Here is a 25,000-nt window from a genome sequence, read left to right as displayed (position 1 = left end):
TGTGTGTGTGTGTTTGTATGTGTGTGTTTGTATTATGTGGAAGTGTCTGTACTAGAGGTTCTCATTTCACTTCCATTTTTTCTCCTTCCCGATCCTCTTTCGAATTTCCATTCATGACAACATTCCAGAAAGTTCCCATTCCTTACTTTTTAACTCGTTCCCGCGTTTTTTCTCTCAATCCCTCCAAAGTTGTATAGAGTTATACAGAGTTGTATAGAGTTATACAGAGTTGTATATAGTTATACAGAGTTGTATATAGTTATACAGAGTTGTATAGAGTTATACAGAGTTGTATAGAGTTATACAAAGTTGTATAGAGTTATATAGCGCTTCCCAATAAATTTGGCAAACAGATGGGTCTTGGAATAGAGGCGTCAGGCATACGTTTATCCACAACGTCAGTAGCAGCAGCTTCATCAGCTTCGGCAGCAGCAGCTTCAGCAGCAACAGCTTCATCAGCTTCAGCAGCAGCTTCAGCAGCAGCAGCACAACCTACAGCGTCATCAACAGTTGTGTTGAACTTTGAACTCAACATGTTCAATATCATCATCGGACTATTAATTATCAGCCAATCATCCAACCATCTAACGTTCTGTCGATGTTGTCGTTCATTCATTCATTTGTTCCTTCAGTTCCTTCATTCACTCATTCGTCCAATCACTCATTCATGCGCGCGTGTGTGGTTTATGTTCATGAACACATCTTAAGATTATTTAATTGTTCTTGTGAACATGTAAACCAGTAAGGGTCACTATAAATAATGGCCTTTGTTAAGCTCTGTTGCTGTTGTTGTTTGTGATGTTGTTGTTGCAGTTGTTTATTGCATGCCATCTGACTTTGATGTCTTTGTGTAGCCACGTGGTTTCTTGTTGTTTATGTTGTTGTTGGTTGTGTTGTTGTTCTTGTGGTTGTTTGTGTTTTGTGTGGTAGTATCAGTTGTATTGGTGGCAGCATTTGTACCAAAACCGTACCAATGACGATGTTTTATTTTCAAAACTGAATGTATCACGTATGTTGGTTGTATCGAGTGTCAAACGATTATTTGTCTGTCTGTCTGTCTGCCTGTTTCTTTGTTCGTTCGTTTGTTAGTATGTATGTATGTGTGCATGTGTGTGTGTGTGAGTGTGGGTTGTGTGTGTGTGTGTGTGTGTGTGTATGCGTGTGTGTTTAACACGTCTGCATGTTTGCCAAAGATATTTGTTTGCCAAAGATATTTGCTTATTTGTTTATATTATTGGCGCATTCAATATATATATTCACGAGTTTGTTTCTTTTTGCTGCCTGTCTCACTCAGTAACTTTATAATTTTCTAGCTTGTCTGTACGCATTAAGTTACTGTATGCTTGCACACAAACAGAAAACCACACAAACAACTCAACTTCATGAGAAAACACACACACATATACACACAAACAAGCATACATACTTGCATACAATACAAAACAATACACTGACAGATGGTGTTTTATAAAGAAATAGTACGTTTAAAAAGATGCATGTATGCCTGCTAGTACATGCGTGTGTGTGCGTGTGTGTGTGCGTGTGTGTGTGGTGTGTGTGTGTTTATAATTTCTCATTGATATCCATAGAATCGTGCCTTTTATGATAGTTCTGGGTTTATTAAAAAATATTATTCTTTGGAAACATTCAACATAGATAATTATTTGGCTGTCTGGAAAAATTAAGACGACGACGATGATGATGATGATGATGAGGACTGTGATGAAGACGATACATCCTTGTTTAGTTTTGTCATTTTACTACATTGTTGATGTTGTCTTTGTTGTTGTTGATGATGATGTTTGTTCTATGTGCACGTGCGTGTGAAACAATTATTTCGTAAATCACAACATGAAAAACTAAGCGCTCCAAAATGATTTGGCACGAACAAACGTCATCGACTGATCGGATGATGTAAACAACTTATATCACGTGCGTATGTACGTCTGTATGCTTGTATGTATGTATGTATGTGTGTATGTTTGTATATATTTAAGATGTATGTATGAATCTATGTACGTGTTTGTGTGTGTGTGTATGTTTGTATGTATGTGCGTGTGTGCGTGTGTATCTTATCGCCTGGGTATCATGTTTCTTGCACCGTTCAAATGATTCTGCATGCAAATTTTTTCCTGTCACCATTTTCATTATTTCAACATTTTTTCCAACGGTTGAAATCTGACGCATCATCATCGTCGTCGTCGTCATCCTATTCCTATTTAATTAATTTAATTTAATTAATTTTCAATTTAAATTAAATTTGAATAAATATTGACAATTTAAATTATTCCATCAGGCGGAACTCTCACAAATGTTACACAGTCTCTCTGAGAAGGCCAAATCTGGCACCGAGTTCATCGCCAGACTCAAAGGACTGCAAGAGAAAGTTGAAGTTGGTTGATTGATTGATTGATTGATCGATTGGTGGTTGGCTGGTTGGTTGAGTGATTGGCTGGATGATTGGTCGGTTGCATGGTTTGTTAGTTGTATGATTAATTGATTAATCGATTGACTTATTGATTAAAAAGTTGGTGGATTGAAAGACACACACACACAAAACACACACAACACACTCGCAGGCACACAACACACGCACACATGCAAGTTATTTTTCAAAAAATTTCAACTCTTAATTAAAATTCCTCATTCTTACATCAGCTAGACCTAAAAATCTCTCATTATTTCATAAAATTTTTTTATTTTTTTACAATTTTCTACAAAGATATTTTTAAATTAATCTAAAATGCTTTTTATTTTGTAAAATTATGTTACAAAATAACTCTATTCCCGTTTGAAACATTCCTTCCTAGGATTATATTTTGGATTGTATGTGTGTGTGTTTGTATGCGTCTGTGCGTGTTTGTTGGATTGTTTGTATGTATGTGTGTTTGTATGTATGCTTGTTTGTATGTTTGTTTGTATGTATGTTTGTATGTTTGTTTTTATGTTTGTTTGTATGCTTCAAGAGAACGGCCACAAAATCAAAAAATCATTTCACATTTCAAAGTCACTCCACCAGGGAAGAATTTCATTAAAAACAATAGCCCAGAAAGATGAGATTATTATTACGTCATAAATAAGATACCTTAGTTTCAGGTGTACAATATTATAATGTCATAATTAAAATACTTGCATATGCATAGCCGTGTTAAGATATGGTACTTTAAATAAAATAATAATACCACAAGGTCCGTGGGATGAAGTAGCAGAACAACAGCGACAATAATAATTATTATTTATATTATAGTCATAATTATAATTATACAAAAAATAATTATTTTCCGACAATAATGCTTTCCGTTACATTTGACCGCCCGACCAACCTATCTAACCTCTTATCGATTGTGCCATGGTAGATGGGGATTCTGTAGATCTTTTTGTTTGCTTGTTTGTTTGTATGTGTGTGTGTGTGTGTGTATGTGTGTGTGTGTGTGTGTGTGTGTGTATGTTAGTCTGTTTGTATATGTGTTTATGTTTGTCTGTTTGTATGTGTGTAATTATTATTATAGTTGTTATTCAGACACTTTAGATATAGACAATAATAAATCTTTCAAAAAATATATTGTTATCCATTTGTTAGAACCAGGCAAAAATAACATTAAAAACATACACACATACATACTTTTATACACACATATATACATAAATACACACACACATATACAGATATACACACACACACAAATATTTGTGGTATAACTTATTACATATAACACATTTACGATGAGTTCAATTGTATCAAATTTACATTAAGATATTTTATGTATTGTGTGTCGGTATGTATGTATGTTTGTTTGTGTGTATGTATGTGTGTATGTGTGTCTCTCTTCTCTCTCTCTCTTTTCTCTCTCTCTCTCTCTCTCTCTCTCTCTCTCTCTCTCTCTCTGCATGTGTGTGTGGTGTGTGTGTGTGTGAAACAAATATTATTTTTTTAATCAAGTGAATTAAACTGCATTGTTTGTTGTATATTGTTTGCAATTCATTTGTTTTGTATAACGCTTTGTATGTTATTTGTTGTATATCTTTGTATTGTATACACCATGTAACAGTGGTCTCTTGTTCTCTTTTGTGTTGTTTTTTTTTGTCTGTCGAAGATGCTAAGGCATAATTTTTTCAATTTTTTCAAACGTTTGGTGGAATTAATAATTTAAATCTGCATTTAAATGAATATATAAATAATAATAATAATAATAACAACAACAACAACAATAATAATAATTATTATGATAGTAAACTACATTAAAAATATGAAGAGCAAATTGAATAAATCAAAAAGCGTGTTGGTGTTAATTTCAGAGGCGCCATTGAAAGATGAAAATTTATTAAAGAAAAATGATGACGATGCTGTTCTAATTGTTGTTGTTGTTGATGTTGTTGTTGTTGTTGATGTTGTTGTTGTTGTTGATGTGGTTTATGATGATGATGATGATTTGGATGATGATGATTTGGATGATGATGATTTGGAGGATGATGTTGTAGTTGTTGTAGTTGATGATGATGTTGTTGTTGTTGTTGTTGTGATTGATGATGATGACGTTGTTGTTGATGTTGTTGATGTTGATGATGATGATGTTGATGAGAACAATGATTAAGATATGAATTTTTTGATAAAGATAAAACTAATGATTAAAATGGTAACGAATGAAAACAACAACATCAACAACAACAATATTAATAATAAACCCATAATAAATAACCATAATTATATATCCTCAGACAACTTTCAATAAAATATATTAAGTGAAATGTAAGGATCAAAGCTTGTTTATTAGGTAAACTAATGCGTAAACACACACACACACACATACTTACACATACATACACACACACGTACACGCACGCACGAATACATTCATACATACACCTTACTTTAATGTTGATGTTGTTTTAAATATAAATTACATTATACCACCTCCATGTTAATAACATCAAAACATGAATCATTATATTCCGTGTTGTGTGTGTGCGTGTGGGTGTGTACGTGTGTGTGTATGTGTGTTTGTATGTTTGTGGATGTATTTTCATTGATACAGAAATAAATTGAAGAAATGTTCTTTTAACATTTTACAGAATAAATTTTTTTATTTTTGTGATCTATTTGTATACAGACATACAAAGATACATAACAAACAAAGCGTATACAAAACATACATACAAATACACAAACAAACAAACAAACGAACAGACAAACAAACAAACAGACTTCCAAATTTTCTTTTTGTATTGTTATTCAAGCTGATTCAATATTCCGTCCATCGTTCGGCCGATTCTTTGAGTGCATTGTACGAACTTTTTTACCTTTGGATGAATATTTCATTTCGGGAATTTTAAAGATATTATTCCTCAGTTGATTTACGCGCTAAAATTAAACTAAACTTCTTTCACATACAAACAGAGAAACACACGCACCCACATCCATAAACACGCACTCACACACACATACACAAGCAAACAAAAACACCCACACACACGTAAAAGATTATAAATGATTCTATAAAAAATTAATAAAAATAATTCCCGCCAGGAAACAAGCAGTGACTTCGAGCAGACAGTCCTCAGGCAGTGCGACCAACTGATCGAGGCCATCAAGCAACACAAACGGAAGTTATTATCTACAATCCAGTCTGAAAAATCCCAAAAGCTCCAAACCTTCAAGAATCAGATGGTCCAGTGTTCAGGGAAAGTGCAGAAAACAACCGGACTTCTGCAGTTCAGCATTGAGGTGCTCAAGGAAAATGACCCGGTTTCATTTCTACAGGTTTGTCATTTTTTTTGAACACAGTTTTCGTTCATTTCATGTGTTTGTTGGTTCATTTGTTTGTTGGTTCATTCGTTTGTTTGTTTTGGTGTTTCTTGCTACGTAATAGTAACATGGCAATCACACCAGGACATGAAATAAAATAAATTGCAGATTTCTTCCTCGCTTCTGAACAAAGTCTCAGAGGTCGACGCGAATTTCGTAAAAGAAGTCGAGTTCGAACCGCGAGAAACCGCCGAATTCGAATACCGGATAGATTCGAGTCGAGTTTTGCGAGCCATTGAATCCCTGGAACTTGTACAGATGAAAGGTTGGCTCGTTCGATATCTATTCTCAATAATTATCAATTTAATTCCAAGTTTTCTTATCACTGAATACCGATTACTCAAATTCTTTGTCGAGTTCTTTCTATCGGATATATACGGTTCCAACTTTATCTTTGACTATCGGTTAAAAAGGGTTCCAATCTCCCTGTATATATATATATATATTTATATATATACACTACACATATCATCGAGTATCCGATAAATACCATTCATTTCTTATCATCTTTCTACGCTTCGCCAGTCGAGTTTTTCACGCACAACTGCACTCAACTTTTTAATTATTTATTATTATCGTCATTTTGTTAGTGTTATTGTTATTATTACTATTATTTGCAGTAGTTGTAATAGTAGTAGTAGTAATAGCAGTAGTATTGCTATTGTAAGTGCACATCGCACGCACGCTCGCACAAACGTAGGTAAACATAAACATCATCATCGATCGTTATGACGTAATGATTGAGATTCATGACGTCATAATTTAAAATAGTCATGGCGTGATTGACTTTTGAGAGGACGGAGAATTTTTTGCTGTTTATTCATTCTTTGCGCTATATCATCAATATTATTGTACGTATGTGTGTATGTATGTGTGTACGTATGTGTACGTATGTGTGTACGTATGTGTGTGTATGTTTACGTATGTGTGTATGTATGTGTGTGTGTATGTATGTATGTATGTTTGTATGTATACTTATGGTAGAAACAATTTTTTACTATTGCACTACTGACTACTGGATGAAAGATGATAAGGAAATTGGTTAGTTGGTTGATTGGTTATTATGTGCGAATAGCAGTTTTGTACGAATATGTCTTTCTTTTTGTATTGTTTACTCATTTGTATTCATCGTTGTATGGATGTTTTTATATTTGTTTGTTTGTTTGTATGTGCATGTATGTATGTATGTGTATGCATGTACGTATGTTTTCTCTGTATGCTTTTTCTCTAAATTGTTATCTTATTCTGTTGAGTTATTTATAAGTTTTTATTTATTTCTTTATATATTTATTTGTGCATGCATTCATCCATTCATTTATTCATTCATCATATTCATGCATCCATCCATGCATTCATCTCGTGATCGAGTTCGTGTTCATTATCTTGGTTTCAATTGACTGACATAATTTTCCAGTTACGTACATACTTGCATACAATACAAAACAATTCGTTTCTTCATTCGTTCGTTCGTTCTTTCGTTCGTTCAACCAACAACATCAACAACAGCACCAGGAGTACCTCAAATTTTATTGGGTGAATGTAGCGGGGAGAGCAACACGATCACCATCGTCTGGCAAGCCAATCAGATCAGGGGTGGCCACCCAGACGGCTACAACCTCGAAATTGATGACGGAAATTCTGGGGCTTTTAGGGTTTGTCTCTCTGTCTGTCTGTTTGTTTGTTTGTCTGTTTGTTTGTGTTTCTTTTTATTGATGAATTTAAAATAAACAAACCGGCAACCATTTTGAAATCATTTTTTTGTCAAAACTCCGAGACACCAAAATATATTTCCACGTACTTCAAGTCTAATAATTAACTTCATTATCTGACATTGCTTGCTTTCAGCTTTTTCATTCTCCCACCCTCTTTTTCTCTCTTGCCTCACATGTTCCTCTCTCTCTCTTTATCTTTCTCTCTCTTTATCTTTCTCTCTCTTTCTCTCTCTCCTCTCTCTTGTCCCACATGTTCGTGAGTTAAATTTTAATTTCTTGTTTGGGTTCTAACATAATTGAGATATCGTGTTGTTAGATGGAGCCCTGTTTTGATGTTGTTGTTGATGTTGATGTTGTTGTCGTTGGTGTTGTTGATGTTGTTGTGGATGTTTTGAAGATAATGTTGTTCAGTATGTCGTTCACATTACTTCCAAATAATAACAACAACAACATCAGCAACAACAACAAAACAACAATAGCAACAACAGAACATCAACAACAGCCACATGCATTCATTAATGTTCTTTCTAAAATTTTATCAAAATTTTCCGATGACTGGAGTGATTGATGATGCTAGCTAGCAGTGGCTGTTTTTCAATGATGATGATGATGATGATGACGACGATGATGACGATGACGATGATGATAATGATGATGATAACAAGCCAACCAGTCAACCAACCTTTCACCTTTCAACCAAACATCCAACCAACCAACTAACCAACCAACCAACCGACCGACCAACCGACCAACCAACCAATCAGAAAGTGTTCGCGGGTAAAGAAACGATCTGCACGATAGAGGGTCTCCACTTTGACACCCCCTACAGGGCCAGGGTCAAGGCCTTCAACGTCGCGGGGGATAGCGGGTACAGCCAGTGCATCACTCTGAGAACTTCGAGAGGTTGTGATGATGATGTAGATGATGATGATGATGATAATAATAATTATAACGACAACAAAAACAACAACAGTTGCCTGGTTCACATTCGACGCTTGCCACACTTCCGGTGACGTCCAACTGACCAACAACAACATGACCGCCTCTTGCTCGTCTTTCGAAGATAGAGTCGTCCTAGGTTCCTTATTATTATCATAATTATTATCATCATAATTATTATTTTTATTCTTATATATAATTTTATTTTTAACTTAATTAACGTGTCAATCATTTTGAGTATGCCTAAGGTTCTTTTTGCTTTTGAACTCGCTTACATCGGCACTGCTTAAAATATCTGACAGGCGCTCTAACCCATTGAGTTACTAAATAAAATGTACATTAATGCGAGACTCTACTTGTTATCAATAACTTAGTACTAGTAGTAGTAGTAGTAGTAGCAGCAAAAGTTGTAGTAGGGTAAGGGTAGTAGTCGTCGTCGTCGCAGTAGTAGTAGTAGTAGTAGTAGTAGTAGCAGCAGCAGCAGCAGTAGTAGTAGTAGCAGCAGCAGTAGTAGTAGTAGTAGTACCCAAGTATTTTTATCTGTGAGAAAATAAAAATGGCAAAAAGTTATTTGTGTCTTGAGATTCAAAAATATTTCGGTCGATCCCTAGCTCGGCATGTCGGTTATTTGCAGCTGCGTAGTGCATCAGCGAGTAATTATATTTTATTATAATAATAATTATTATCAATGTAATTATGACCATAATTTTTATAAATAAATAATATTAATAACTCCAGTAGGCGTGGCTTTCATTGACATCTGATTTATTAATTTTATCTTAAACTACACTACATTTATTATAATTTTATCATAATTTCTATCATAATTATGATAATTATGATTATAATTTCATACATAATTATAATTTCAGGCAGTGTTGGTTTCGTGAGGGGCGTGCATTTTTGGGAGTACGTGGTAGACAGGTATGAGAACAACAAGGACCCTGCCTTCGGGGTGGCCAGATACGATGTTGATAAGCATAAGATGCTGGGTCAGTTTGCTTTGTTCGTTCATTCGTTCGTTTGTTCGTTCGTTCGTTCGTTTGTTCGTTCGTTCGTTTGCTCGTTCATTCGTTTTTTTTCACGATGATGATGGTTATAAAACTGTTGATGATGATGATGATGACGACGACGACGACGATGATGATAGCTTCACATCGGCTTCCAATTCTCAGTCCTAGATAGACAAAACGAGAGAGCGGAAATGAAATGAAATGTTAATGACGTCATCATCGTTATTATGACATCGAGTCACGTGATTTGACGTTTTGCAGACCTCTCTGTTCTTATTGGCTGACCTAATTTCGTTTCGAAAAACTATTATCAGGTAGATCTAAAAATAATTCTTTACCGTTAAGTTTTTTGAAACGTGTAAAAGTTGGAAAACATGAACGACAACAACATCAGCAACAAATGCAACTCACTCGACATACAAGCTGAGTGCTTCTTGATGGTTTAACTGCTGTGTAATGTTCTGGGGGGTGGAGTGCAAGGGAGACAGGGAAGGGCATAAAACCGAAAAGAAGGAGAAAAAGAAAGAAAGATAGAGAGAAGTAGAAAGAGAGAAAGAGAGAGAGAGAGAGAGAGAGAAGTTTATAGAGTTAAAGTTTTAGAAATAATTTATTCATACACATATTCTGGCACATACATACGCAGACATACATACATACAAAGGCATGCATACATACGTACATAGATGGATACATGAATGCAAACCTATGTATAGACACATATTCAATGTCACAGAGGCCTTTAAATTATTGCCAAGTAAATCGACCAGGGCTGACCCATTAAACATCCTTATCATCATCGTCGTCGTCATCATCATCATCATCATCATCATCATCGTCGTCATCATCATCATTATCGACATCTTCTTCTTCTTCTTCATCACTACGTTCATCATCGCCCATCTGACCAACTCACAATTTGAAATGGAAAATTGCATTTAAAATTTTAAATTGACCGTCCGTGACACTTTAAAAGCCCGACACACGCGCACGCACACACGCAAACATAAGCACACAGAAACACACACAAACACACATTGCACGCACACACAACTTTAACAGCATACACTGCTGCTAAAATATTGCTCGAAACCTGTGAAAATAAAAGTTAAGCACACACAAAAGTATTATTAAAAGATTCAAAAACCAAAAATAGATTTTTCACTCCAGCTTTTTTTTAAGAATCGGAAGATTTTGCTTCGAAAAACTTCATCGTCATTTTCATCATCCTCATCTTCATCATCATCATCATCATCGTCGTTTATTAAAAAGTAAAGCCACAAAAAATTAAAAAAAAACCCATTTGTTTGGCCATTTAACATTGGCTCGCTGGCAGTTGTTTCCGGTGTAGAGGAAGAAAAAGATCATATATTTTTGTTTCGAAGTATTTCACTTTTAAATATTTAATTTACTCTTTTCACTTATTTTTTCATATTTTTCTTAATAAGGAAAGTATATTTTTTAATATTTTTCCACAGCCATTCTTTCTTTCTGACTTTTTATTGGCGTCTGTTTCCTGTCACATAAACCACAGGCCCCAAAATTTTCTGACTTTAAAAACACACATACCTACCTAGATACATACACACATACATACACACAAACAAACAAACAAACATACAAACAAACATGCATATATACAAACAAACAAATATATATGTATACAAACTAACTTTCCTCCTGTTACCGCATCATATTTACTTAGATATTTACTGTTCATATGACTTTGGGTTTTAATAATAATAATGTTATTATTATTATTATTATTGGTATTACTTATTTTTCCCGCCATACTTTCCTTCCAAAACATACATAGATTTGTTTATCAGGCCAGAAACAGTTATGGATTTGTTGATTGGATGAAATATTTCACTTTGACATTTTTTCATTATTATATTTTGCTTTCTATGCTTTGTTTTCTATGTTTTGTTTTTTTATGTTTTTGTTTTTGTTATTTATATTGATATAGTTTTTGTTTGCGTTGCTTTTTTTTGAGAATGGAATGAGGATGATGTTGTTGGTCGTTTATTTTTTGTTGGTTTTATCTGCAACGCTCAAACACCGAAATAGCATTCGCCCGTATATATTCCATCTCTGCGTCTCTCTCTCTCTTTCTCTCTCTCACTCTCTTTCACACATTGCACACATTTCTCTCTTTGTTACACACGCAATGTTTCGATGGGGAACACTGGATGGAATGAATTTATCCACATCAACAACAACAACATCAACATCATTAGCATCATCAACAACAACATCATTATCATCATCAACAACAACAACGTCAACCTCACCACCACCAACCACAGGCAAGGACGACAAGGGGTGGAGCACTTACCTGGACAACAATCGCAGCTGGTTCATTCACAACGGCCAACACGTGGGACGAACGCACGGTGGCATAGGGGTGGGCAGTGTCCTCGGAGTCCTTCTTGACCTCGACCAGCAACATCTCAGTTTCTTCTTAAACGGTGAAAGACACGGACCAATAATGGCTTTCACCGGCTTGACGGGGGTCTTCTACCCCGCCATGAGTATCAATCGCAACGTTCAGATCACATTAAATTCAGGACTTGAACCACCCTTGGTCAATTTGGTATCTCCCTCAAATTTGGCACCTTCCACGAATAATAATAATAATAATAGTAGTTCAGGTTTTGCTATGCAAACAGCGGCAGGTTGCAACAATTTCCAATTGAGGGGTGTTGACTGTTCGGATAAGTCCATTGCCGCATAGAGGGGTGGACAAAATAAATGGATGAATAAATAAATGGATGGATGGATGGATGAACGATTGATCGAACAGACGAATGAATGAATGGACGTGAAACTCAAAATGTAAATAAGTATATATTTCACATATTTTTGTCATCAGTTGCATTTCTTCAATATGTTAAATGTTTATTTTTGTATTCTAAATTAAATATTATTTCAGATCTTTGTTTGTTTGTTTTCAAGTTTTCCAATGTAGTGTAACATTTTTTTTCTTTAAACATCGCTCGGGCAAAGATATAACAATCGTATTATTTCTATGTAAATATTTTTGTGTCAAATTATTAATGGATGAATGGATGGTGGGATGGATGGATGAGGAGATGGATGAGTGAATGAACGAATGAATTAATGAATGAATGAATGAATGCTTTTTCTTATTTGAAATTCTTTTTTTTACGATTTACACAAAAATTTTAAATTGGAAACTTGTAAAGTAACCTAGCACACCACAGTTACAACAGCACTGACACAGACAGACTGATTTCAAAATGTATATGCAATTATATGAAATTATTAAATATAATTAACGTTGTTAATTGATTAATTATCAATTAATTAATTGATTAATCATATATAATTGATTGGTTACGATAAATTTATATCTAAAATGTCACATAGACTTGATGGAATGCTTGTTACGCCAAAACAATATTGCGAAATAAACGAATGACCAAACGAATGAATGAATAAATAAATGAAAGAATGATTAATTGGTTGATTGATTGAATGAATGAATGAGCGAAATAAATATCATAAATAGTAAAAAAAATATATCTATTGTTAATTGTATTGCCTTTGTTAATTGATGTCATTAATGTTGAAATTATTATTATGTGAAGAAACGAATAAAATTCATTGAAGCTGGTCTGTTTTTTTTTAAATAATAATAATAATAATAATAGTAACCATCGAATATATCCATTCCATATTTATAACCTACGAACAAATTCAAGCCGTGATGGGTCAGGTACATTACATCGTCATTAAATTAATTCAACACAGATTATTTATCTATTATTGTTATTATTATTTTTGTTATAATTATAATAATTATTAATTATTATTAATTTGTAATTTATTATTATTTTTATTATGTTATAGCTTTTATATGGGTGTTTGTTGGAGGTTAGCCAGTTCCATATCCTTATACTGCCTTTGCAAGACTTCTATTTCCTATAAATATAATTATAAATAATATAATTAATAATAATATTAAATAATAATAATAATAATTTTCCACCATTTGCAGCTCTTTAGTAAGGGCCAGCATTTGATCTTGGTGCAGCTTCTTCATTGTCTCCACATGCTTGCTGTGGACGATGACCTGCCTCTTGCGTTCCTCAATAAATTTCTTCGTGTTATTCTCGTTCATTTCCCTGATACGTCTGTGTGTGCGTGCGTGCGTGTGCGTGCGTGCGTGTGTGTGTGTGCGTGTGTAAGTAATAATAGTTGTTATAAATAATATGAAAGCTAATATTCTGCCTGTCTCTTTCGGCTTTGTTCTTTATGTTCTTGTCGGCTTGTATGTTCTTTGAGCAGTCCATAGAATGTTTGGCTTGCTTCGTTTTCAGTTCTTTGTTCTCTCTAATTGGTAATTATTTTCACTCAGTCAATAAATCAATCAATCATACATTCAATCATTTAATCAACCAACCAACCATCCAAACACAACCAACCAACCAACTAACCAGCCAACTAACCAACCAACCAACCAACCAGCCAACCCACCAACCAACGATTCAATCAGCTTACTTATCATTTTTTGTAAGCAAAGCTTTCATCTGCAGTTCCTGTCTTTCTCGTAAGAATGACGTCACATGGTCTAATTTTATTTTCGCCTGAGAGGCCTGCAGTTCAAATTCTGTATTCGTCTGATTCCTTATCAGTTCCGTGTATGCTATCGTCTGCTCTGCTATCAATTCTTGTAACTGTTTCGTGAATTTAATTAATTAATTAATTAATTTATTTATTCATTCATTCATTCACTCATCTGCCCGTTAAATATTTTACGAACTTTGCTCTGATGAGAACTGCTCAGTCGATCTGCAGCGTTGGTTATTTCGATTTCACTTTGAGTACAAATTTCAATTTGTTTGAATAATGAATGAAATTATATAATTATTGACGAACATACGGTTGACAAACACACACACACACACGCACGCACACACACACATATACACATACACACGCACCCACACACGCACCCACACACGCACGCACACACACACACACACACACACACGTCCAACTAACCATTTCTTACTGTTCTTCCCGACTTTACTGGCTTCTTTTTCGCAGCCGGCCAGCAGTTTCTCGCACTCTTTAAACTGCTTCTGGTAGAATTTTATTTTCTCCTTGACGTGTTTCTTCTGCAGCTTCGCCATCTCTTTGTCTAATTTTTTTTTAATTTTTATAAAATCTCTCGAGGTGTATACGTCTTCCAGTGTTACATCCTTCAAATCGTCCAGCGAAGTATCTTGGGAGTTACGCATAGAAGCAATTGAATGTTAAGCCAATAAATAATTTTCGAAATTATCGTTCATGAATGATTTTATAACTTTTAAAATGGAGGAAGAGAATTTTTGAGTATTTGTAGTAATGTCTTTTAATAAAGATGATTCGTGAATTCAAACTCAAGAGAAAGAAGGAAAAGAGTGAACGAGAGAGAGAGAGAGAGAGAGAGAGAGAGAGAGAGAGAGAGAGAGAGAAAGAGAGAGATAGAGAGAGAAGAGAAAAGCCACGTGAAAGACAAAACCTTTCTTGGAGTCGACATCAATCTTCATGAGCGAATTCATCGTCGCGGACTGTGGTATGTTGCATGAGACATTATTCTCTTGTCTCTTTGTTGCTGCAGCATTATTATTATTATTGTTGTTGTTGCTGTTAATGTTGTTGTTGTTGTTGACGTTGTTGCTGTTGTCATTGATGTCAGCCTCCTCGATGCCGAGCTGCTGAAGCTGCTTCGATCGCTTCTCGGCTTGCGTCAGAAATTGAATCGGGGACGACAGGGCGTCTACCAGGTCTAAAAATAAGAATAATAATAATAATTTTATTATTTTATAGTTATATATTAACAATTAATTAACCAACCAATTATATTATAAGCTATATCAGCAGTAGCAGTAGCAACTACCACTACTACAACAACTACAACTACTACCGTCACAATATACAAAGTAATAACAAAATAACAATAACAATCATAATTAAATATAATAATATAAATATAATAAACCCTTGCCCACCCCCAAAGCCCTCTGGCACGTAGGTCTTCAACACAATCCTGCAAAATATCATGGGCAGACTTAGCGGAAAGTTACTCTCTGTCCGTAATAAAATATGCCTGTAGCCTATATGATAATTTTTAAATAACTATTTAAATAACTATCATTATAGTTAATATCATTATTATCCGTACCAGATTGCAGGCCATCTAGGGGTAGAATTCTCTGGCCAATCAGCTTCCCAGTCTCTTCGTACACCCCTATCCTAAGAATGGCCAGATCTGGCAGTATGACCTTGACATTTTGAGGTAAATTAGAATAAATTATGCTAATAAGAACCACTACAGCAGCAATCATAACAAAAGTTAGGGCCAGAGTAATAAAACACGTAAAACACCTTTCTGAAAACAAAAGGTTCCTCATTGAAAACCGGATTAAGCCCGTTGTTGGGGACGATTCTGGTTCTAAACTCTTTGCGGATGGTGTCAGAGGGCAGTCCGTACATGTCCACTTCCACGTACGTCCCCACGCGCTTGTCCGACAGGAACTGACCGGAAATTACCTATTTAGAGTTTTTGTGGGGATGGGAAAATGGAGAAATAGGGATGTGCTAGTTGGGAGAATGACTATTGCGAATGAAAATTCAGAAAATCAACCAATCAACTAATCAACCAGCCAACCAGCCAACCAACCAGCCAACCAACCAACTAACCAACCAACCAGCCAACCAGCCAACCAACCAGCCAACCAACCAACCAAACAACCAACCAGCCAACCAACCAGCCAATCAACCAGCCACCAACCAACCAACCAACCAACCAGCCAACCAACCAGCCAATCAACCAGCCACCAACCAACCAACCAGCCAGCCAACCAACCAACCAGTCAACCAGCCAACCTCAACCGAACAGTGGGCGGCAATCACTCCATCAACTGGACTCTCCGAGAATGGATCGAACGTTCGATCCTTGCGTCTCATGAAGTCTGGTTTCAACAAATATCTGGATGTACGTGTGTGTGCATGTGTGTGTGTGTGCATGTGTTTTTATGTATGTGCTTGTATGTACGTGTGTATCTATGTGTTTTTATGTATGTATATATGTGTGCGTGTGTGTGTGTATTTACCCGCAGTTTCCATTATATTCAAACTTTCCCTGGTTAATTTGCATGGAGAGGTCAGAGGTTTGGAAGTTCAAGGCCACCATTTGTGAACCAGCGTTCCAAAAAATCTGATTTTAGAGCACCAACAACATCATTATCAACAACAACATCATCAACAACAACATCAACAACAACATCAACAACAACAACAACATCAACAACAACATCAACAAAAACAACATCATCAATATTTTACCTGAGGCATATAATTGCTTGAATCAACCCTGCCACCTTTCGGATAAATTCTGCTCATCTGACGTTTGTTGTAGCTGTTGATGTTGTTGATGTTTTTGTTGACACACACACACACACATCACACACACACACACACCACACACACACACACACATACACACACACACACATACTAACTTAACAAACTCAATGGCGGCTTGCTTCAGACATCCGATGGCTGCAGATTCGTTGAAGGACGACATTTGGTAATGAATATTTTTCTCTGGTATTATCATTTTATTATTCTTATTATTATAATTATCAACATAACTATTGAATCTTTCACTGATTCGCCATTTTCCCTAATTGGCCACCTACACACATACCTAATTAACATTCAAACGAGACCAGCCAATCACAGAGGAGCAAACCTTCGGCGGCATTGAATCCTTGAAATTTGATTGGCTGTGCATAATTAATAAATGACGATAGGAGGGGGTGAATGTTTGTGGTGGCGCCAGTGTATTGGTAGTTCACCATGAGGGCGGTCTCTTCATCAGGCGTCAGTTCTTTCGAGCCATCGTCAACGATTGGAGGCTAATTTTGATTGGTCGGTAAATATTTTTCATTCGTTGATTTGATTTGATGGTGTTTAAGTCTGCTTTGATTTCATTGGTTGATAAATATATTTAAATTAATTTGTTTCCGCCAATGACAAAATTCAAAAAATTATCTTATAATAATAAATTGAAGTAAATGAACGCGAAACATGGCTCACTTTGTCAGGGTCTTGAGCGGGAAAGCAGCCAGTTGAAATAAAAAATATAACGAAACATTATTCGTGACGTCATCATCACCATCATCATCGTCATCGTCATCATCGTCATCAACACCGTCTTCATTAAAATCACGTGACCTGCATTTTCAACGGGCTCTTCTGATTCGTTGAAATCCAAAATGGCCTTATCCTGACCTTGGTAGAACATCTCTAATTGGACTGTGGCGAAGTAGTAATAAGCGCAATAAAAAATAATAATAATAAAATTATAATAATTATAACTAATAATTATGAATAATTATTCTTAAGAGAACCTTTTTCAACATCTGGTTTTAGGCGTTTGTTCTTAATTAAAATTTTCCTCTTTAAAGAGTTCGGAGATGGCAGTGGCACTCCTGGCTCTAGCTGGAACGCACAAATACATACAAAGAGATAAACATGCACGCATAAAACACATACAAACATACACATAAAAACATATAAAAATATAAATAAATAAACATATAGATACAAACAAACAAACATACGCACACAAACAAACATACAAACAAGCAAACAAACACACACAAACGAACAGGGTGGCTGTCGATCGGCTTCTTCAGTAGGAGATCTCCAAAGATGTCCTCACAATATTTAGCCAGCTTGTACTGCTGCGGCTTGCTGTGTGTGTGTGGCGTGAAAGTTCGACAGTATGTATCATCATCATTATCATCATCAGCATCATTATCATTATCGTCATCGTTATCATAACCTGCAGTGGTTTTCAAATGATAATATGATGGGGTACTCGCTGGTGACGAAGGCCGTATCTTTTATGGCTTTGATGACGTCCTTAGTAAGGTAGAGAAAAAAATTTTATTGGTTTTTTTTATCATCGTCATCATCGTCGTCATCGTCATCATCGTCATCATCATCATCATCATCGTCATCATCATCGTCATCATCATCATCATCATCGTCATCATCATCGTCATGGTCAAGACAACTGACAATGAACAGGATGTCAGTACACATGGCCTTCCCGTGAGTTATGATCGGTTCCTGCTCCTCACCCTTCCCGTCCCAACAATCCAATTCTATGCATCTGATGACGATGACGATGATGATAATGATGACGATGGTGGTGATGGTGGTGATGAAGGTGGTGGTGATGATGGTGATGATAGTGGTGATGATGTTTTCGATGGTTTTAAAAACATTTTGAAAGTATAACGCGAATTTTGTTTAACACAACAATTGTTCTAAACCGACCTACAAACCAACTTTTCAAACAACCAGCCATCCAGCCAACCAACCTACAACCAGCCATCCAGCCAACCAGCCAACCAACCATCCAACCAGCCAGCCAGCCAGCCAGCCATCCAGCCAACCAACCAACCAAACAGCCAACCAACCATCCAACCAACCAACCATCCATCCATCCAACCAACCAACCTGCAACCAGCCAGCAGCACCTGTCTGTACATCTCAACAGAGCTTTTCCCACCAAACTGCCTGCCAATAAGGTAGGTATTATGCGACGAGTTGATGTAGTAGTGTGCCAGCGGTTGATCCATATCATGATAGATATCCAATCTATCCAGGAAGACCGGCGGATTATCATCCGACATTAGATAGCGGCACAATCCGGATAAGGATAATTGTTCTAGTGGGATATTGATTTATATAGTGCCCCGGATTCAAGTTTACACAAAATATACACTGTGTATGTTTATTAGTCTACGTAGAAAAGAGCAAAATGTACATGCGTGTGTACGTGTGTGTATGTGTAAATGGTTGGAGGAATTTTTAATTTATTCATGAGTTAATTTATTCATAAGTTAATTTATTAATTTATTTATAAAATTAATTTATTCATACCGGCGCTCTTGAACTCCTCAATGACCTCGTACGTGTCGATGAGCTGCTTGACCCTTTTCCGGTCGAAAAATGGATATAGTATTTCATTCAGTCTGTCATCTCTTTGTCTCTATCGGTCGTGATGACGATTACGGTAACAACAACAAACAACAACAACAAACAACAACAACAAACAACAATAATAATAAACAACTGCACCAACAAACGCCAGCCGTAATTCGAACCTCGTTTAGAAAATTGACAAATTGCTGCCAAGTCCAAAACGGTTTTCCTTTACCGCTGAAGTAATAATAATAATAATAATAATAATAATAATAACAATAATAATAAATGATAATAATAATAATAATAATGAATTATATTATTAATAACATTTATCATTAATATTCGCTTCACTACTAGTAATTGAAATATAATAGAATTGTTGTCTGTGTCAACACTGTCTATGACAAAATAACAACAACAACGACAACAACAACATCAACAACAACATCGACAACAACATCAACAACAACATCAACAACAACATCAACAACAACATCAACAACAAAAACACCACCAACAACAACAACGACATCAACAATAACATCAACAACAAAAACACCACCAACAACAACAACAACATCAACAATAACATCTCTGAAAACAGTTTCTCGATATCAGATCTGGGGCATATCTTGTGGTAGAGGTCACAAAATTTCTCAAAAGTGAAATCTTCTCTCTCTATTTCGTCCGTCTATCAATGGATGAATATAATGTAAAATAATAAAAATTATAATAATAATAATTATTATTATTATTTATTGTTGTTATTACCTTTCCACTAGCTAGTCCCAAATCTTTAAGGGTCTGCATCACAATTTTTTCATTTTTGCCAGAGGCGAAAGTCTTCATCAAACTAGAAAATCACGTCAAAATATAATAACTAAGGTTTTACTGCTAATGATGACGCTGCTACTGCTGCTTCTACTACTACTACTACTACTAATAATAATAATAAATAATAATAATAACAAATAATAATAATAATAATGATCGAACCTTCTTACGGGAATATTACCGCTGGGACTGACGAGAAACGACAACCTCATCCAACTATTCATAATAAAAATGTAATTATGAAATTATGAATAATAGTAATAAATAATAATAATAAATACCAATAATAATAATAATAATAATAACTGTTTTTTGAGGCAAGTCATCGGGCAGATGTGGTTGGCTTTGTAATTGTGAATGACCGACATCAAGGCATCGACCCATGTCTGCCATAATTATTATAAATAATTAGTTATAATAATCATAATAATATTTTTATAACCATTAAAAGTTTTACAAACAAATACGGTACAGATAACAAATGAATAAATGAATGAACCAACGAATGAATGAATGAATGAACGAATGAATGATTTTAAGAGTAAATTATGTTAATTAGTAACTACCTTGGCTTCCTCCTCTGATTCAGCCACGAAATTGTTGTAAGTAACGTTAATGAGATCCAGACCGGAACAAACCGTGAATATTTTCCTGTCAATCTGTGACTGACACCTCGACTCTATCTCCGTCAAAAGCCTCATGTCCTTTCAATAGTTTTAATTCATTCGTTTATTAATTTTTTCATTCATTCGTTTATTCACTTATTCATTCATTTTTCTACTCATTCATGAAATGAAGTTGCAAAAAAATTGAAACAAACTTTTGGCAGCGAGCCGAGAAGAACCTCACTGACTTCAGAGCAGTCGATCAGCTGGCCGTCCTTTCGTTCGCGGATGGATGGACGGATGGACGGATGGATGGATGTATGGATAAATGGATAGATGGATTATGATAATAATAAGAAAAAGAAGAAGAAAAAAAATAGCAATAATAAATGCACATTAGCGTATTAACCGAAGCAATAATTCCCAATCATTTGATTTGTCAAGGTGTGATTTATTAATTAATCAAGGTGGAAAATCTAGAATTATTATTATTGCTATTATTATTGTACGTACACACACACATACGTACACACACACATACGTACACACGCACATACGTACACACGCACATACGTACACACACATACGTACACACACACATACATATATTTGATTTTTATCTCTCTCTCTCTCTCTTTCTCTTTTCCTCTCTTTCTAATGGATCATTAATAAAAAATCAATAACATCGTCATCATCGTTAATGTCAAAAACATCACACGAGCTCTATCAAGTTGCAACAACAACAACAGCTACAACAACATCAACAACAACTACAAAAACAACTACAACAACAATAGCATCAACTACATCAACAACCTTTCCATCACTTTTCCAGTAAATGAAAAAGCCATAATCATCGACCTTAACAATGCAGTCGTAGTCACACACACCTGCCTCCTATGTCGTGCATTAATACAAATCCATTAACACACATGTGTCTGTATGTGTATGTGTGTCTGTATGTGTGTGTGTGTGTCTGCGTATGTACGTGTAGTTTTTGATACTGAAACGCTGAAATGTGATTGGAAAAATATGGAAGATTTTCAACAATGTATCATAGCCTGAAATTGGTTAGGAGTTTCAACCAGCAAATCAAACTACCTCGTTTTAACAACATACTAAAATTGTAAACGAGCAAATCTCACCTCCATATAACGAACACAACTTTCTTACGAAACAAAGCCAGCCAACATCTCGTTATAACGAAAAAAGCTCACCTCGATATATCGATGCGCCACGATTCCATCTCTCAAAATCTTAGGGACTGTTATCTGCCATTGAAAATCAAATGCCTTCGACATTTTTTTCAAATCTTTCCAACTTATGATCTCGTCTGTCCTGGCTTCAAATGCATTCCGAGTAGAAACAAAAAATTCGTTGCGACGGATCGTGACACTAAATGCGATCTACTTTTTATATTATGCATTAAGTAAGTGCATCTAGTTCGCGTGCTATAGAAGCATATGTACGTTTGTTATGTATAAATGCATCTCATTCATTCATTCATTCATTCATTCATTCATTCATTCATTCACAGCGTTTGATTTTGTTTGACATTTAATTTTTGATTAAAAAATGTCACCCCATCACCTCATGACAGCATTACTTCTCCGCTTTTTTAACATACAGCCAGAGTGAGTGTATTTAAATTAGCTCTCCCCACCAGAGACCTACTGGCCGACGGTGGTGCGAGTTGTTTGCGGTGGCAACTCCATCCAACTGGCCTCCGAGCCGAAGTAAACTTCCGTCGTTCAACAATGGAGACCTCGTGCTTCCAATAGTTATATAATATAATAATAATAATAATAATAATAATAATAATAATAATAATATACAAATCATCAAATGCAAACAAACATTTCCCTTGTTAATCATTGCTACAATCATTTATTACAGCTGCATAAGAAGACTCGAATGAGTTGTAATTTGTTTTCATCATGGTGGATAACTCAGCCAATGAGTGGAGGGTCTTAAATTTTTATCATCAACATTATCACAAACTATAATAATAATAATAATAATAATAATAATAATAATAATAATAATATTAAATACGTTTTTCGACCAAGCAGGGCAATTGTATATAGAGTTGCATACGCATCGTTCAATTCTAAATCAGTTAGAAGCTAATAAAAAATTGTAATTCATTAAAACCGTAACGAAATGTTAATAAATATTATTAATATTACTTTTATAACGAAGCATTATATAAATGTACATACATACATTCAAGTTATATATATATATATATATATATATATATATATATATACATGATCATTCATATATATATATATATATATGTGTGTGTGTGTGTGTAATAAAAGACAATAGCAGGAACCACCATTGCCTTATTTAGTTGAAATCTAACTAAAATAAAAACACAATTATCAAAAATTATAGTCATAATAATAAAATATTAATTATAATTATTATGTAAAAATGATCTTATCACATACACCACCATCATCACCACAAAGCTTTTAACGTATGATCATAAATATCTAACTATCGAAATGAATGAACGAATGAACCAATGAACGAACTAATGAACGAATGAATGAACGAACGAACGAATGAGTGAATGAACAAATTTATAATAAAAAAGTAAATTTGAGAACGCAATAATATAAGCCTTAAAAACTTTTTCCAAATTGTAGCAAGGAGAGGAGCAAACAAAAATGAAAGAAAACATGAAAAATAAACCATTCAACTGCTACGATTGGCTACAATTAATCGTGAATAACTATTATAAATTAGAACATAATATAATATAATTTATTTACAATCATTCTTAAGGGCTTCAAAAACACACAAATAAATCTACAATTAATCACTAATAAATGCTTAAAGTAAATTTAATAACGTTTCATTGTGATGTCAAAAGAATAGTAATTTAGTATAACATTTTCACATACTATATATATATATATATATATATATATATATATATATATATATAAGTATATATGTACATACATACACGCACACACAATTTTTCTAAATCTATATATTTCACCTTAAGCTAATGAACGGTACAAATGGACAACTAATTATGAACAAAAATATGGACCACATTACACTATATATATATATATATATATATATATATATATATATATATATATATGCTTGCTTGTATGTTTGCTTGTTTGTATGTATGCTTGCTTGTTTGTTTGTTTGTATGTATGTTTGTTTGTATGTATGTATGTTTGTATGTATGTATGTATGTTTGTTGTTTGTTTGTTTGTTTGTATGTATGTTTGTTTGTTGTTTGTTTGTATGTATCTATAAATGTACGTAATGTAGTATGAGAAGTTTATTCCGACCAACTTCGTCTCAAAATTAATTCTTAATTTTAGTACTATGAAAAACTCCCAAAGGGCGAGCTGTGGGGTAGAAAAATAATTTAAAAAAAAATCATTTTAATATAACTTTTTAATTATTATCATTATAAATATTAATTATAATTATTATTATTCGAATTAAAATTTATTTGGGCTGCAATTTGGCAAGTTATATCAACCGAGAACGCCAACGCAGACGTTAAGTTAGAAGGACTCAAAGAACAGACAACTTCAAGATAGGTTATGGCATCTTTGGCATAATAATAATAATAATTATAATAATAATAATTATTATTATTATTAATATATATAATAATTATTATTATTATTATTATAACAACATCAATGCAGCAGCAGAATAAACAAAAAAAACAAACAAGAAAACCGCAAATGAATAGAAACAATAGAAGGTGCCACCCTATCAACTGAAAACTGTATGCTGTCATCAATGGCATTAACAATATCGCAACACAACAACAACATCAACACAACAACAACATCAACATCAACAACAACAACAACCACAACAACAACAACAACATCAGCCATAGTAATAGAAGTAGCATTGCTATGATTAACACTACAAACTCTAATTCTACGCTTGAAAAAATAACTCAATGTTAAAGATTTGGTTGGCTGGTTGGTTGGCTGGTTGGTTGGCTGGTTGGTTGGTTGGTTGGTTGGTTGGCTGGTTGGTTGGTTATTTTAACCTACCTACCTAACTAACTAT

General features: G+C 34.6%; 2 protein-coding genes across 2 annotated transcripts in view; one reads left to right on the top strand and one right to left on the bottom strand.

Annotated features, from left to right (window-relative positions):
* The window catches only part of HELRODRAFT_117052 (hypothetical protein), a gene marked incomplete at its 5' end in the record, with an annotated part of 28,688 nt that extends 15,584 nt beyond the window's left edge, over positions 1 to 13,104 (top strand). Inside the window, 9 exons of the mRNA XM_009013839.1 lie at positions 2,297 to 2,392; positions 5,525 to 5,758; positions 5,912 to 6,068; positions 7,310 to 7,455; positions 8,280 to 8,418; positions 8,489 to 8,593; positions 9,327 to 9,446; positions 11,774 to 12,567; positions 12,588 to 13,104. Coding sequence (XP_009012087.1) covers positions 2,297 to 2,392; positions 5,525 to 5,758; positions 5,912 to 6,068; positions 7,310 to 7,455; positions 8,280 to 8,418; positions 8,489 to 8,593; positions 9,327 to 9,446; positions 11,774 to 12,201 — 1,425 coding nt within the window. The 3' untranslated portion in view covers positions 12,202 to 12,567; positions 12,588 to 13,104. The remainder of the gene's footprint in view (positions 1 to 2,296; positions 2,393 to 5,524; positions 5,759 to 5,911; positions 6,069 to 7,309; positions 7,456 to 8,279; positions 8,419 to 8,488; positions 8,594 to 9,326; positions 9,447 to 11,773; positions 12,568 to 12,587) is intronic.
* A 493-nt stretch (positions 13,105 to 13,597) lies between these two features.
* On the bottom strand, positions 13,598 to 22,224 carry HELRODRAFT_92027 (hypothetical protein; the record flags this gene model as incomplete). The annotated part of the gene is made up of 29 exons (XM_009013838.1): positions 13,598 to 13,823; positions 13,992 to 14,167; positions 14,254 to 14,308; positions 14,463 to 14,695; positions 15,014 to 15,264; positions 15,488 to 15,592; positions 15,661 to 15,760; positions 15,864 to 16,028; positions 16,365 to 16,467; positions 16,592 to 16,695; positions 16,824 to 16,896; positions 17,000 to 17,084; positions 17,233 to 17,398; positions 17,713 to 17,798; positions 17,894 to 17,984; positions 18,155 to 18,239; positions 18,331 to 18,410; positions 18,570 to 18,663; positions 19,014 to 19,224; positions 19,440 to 19,548; positions 19,664 to 19,718; positions 20,069 to 20,175; positions 20,256 to 20,337; positions 20,481 to 20,534; positions 20,625 to 20,704; positions 20,885 to 21,022; positions 21,139 to 21,198; positions 21,740 to 21,820; positions 22,141 to 22,224. 29 exons carry the CDS (start codon positions 22,222 to 22,224, stop codon positions 13,598 to 13,600), a joined length of 3,339 nt encoding a protein of 1,112 aa, XP_009012086.1.
* Positions 22,225 to 25,000: the final 2,776 nt, after the last annotated feature.

This window comes from Helobdella robusta, assembly GCF_000326865.2.
Source record: "Helobdella robusta unplaced genomic scaffold HELROscaffold_120, whole genome shotgun sequence".
Lineage (NCBI taxonomy): Eukaryota > Metazoa > Annelida > Clitellata > Rhynchobdellida > Glossiphoniidae > Helobdella > Helobdella robusta.
This window is presented reverse-complemented; position numbering and strand designations above follow the sequence as displayed.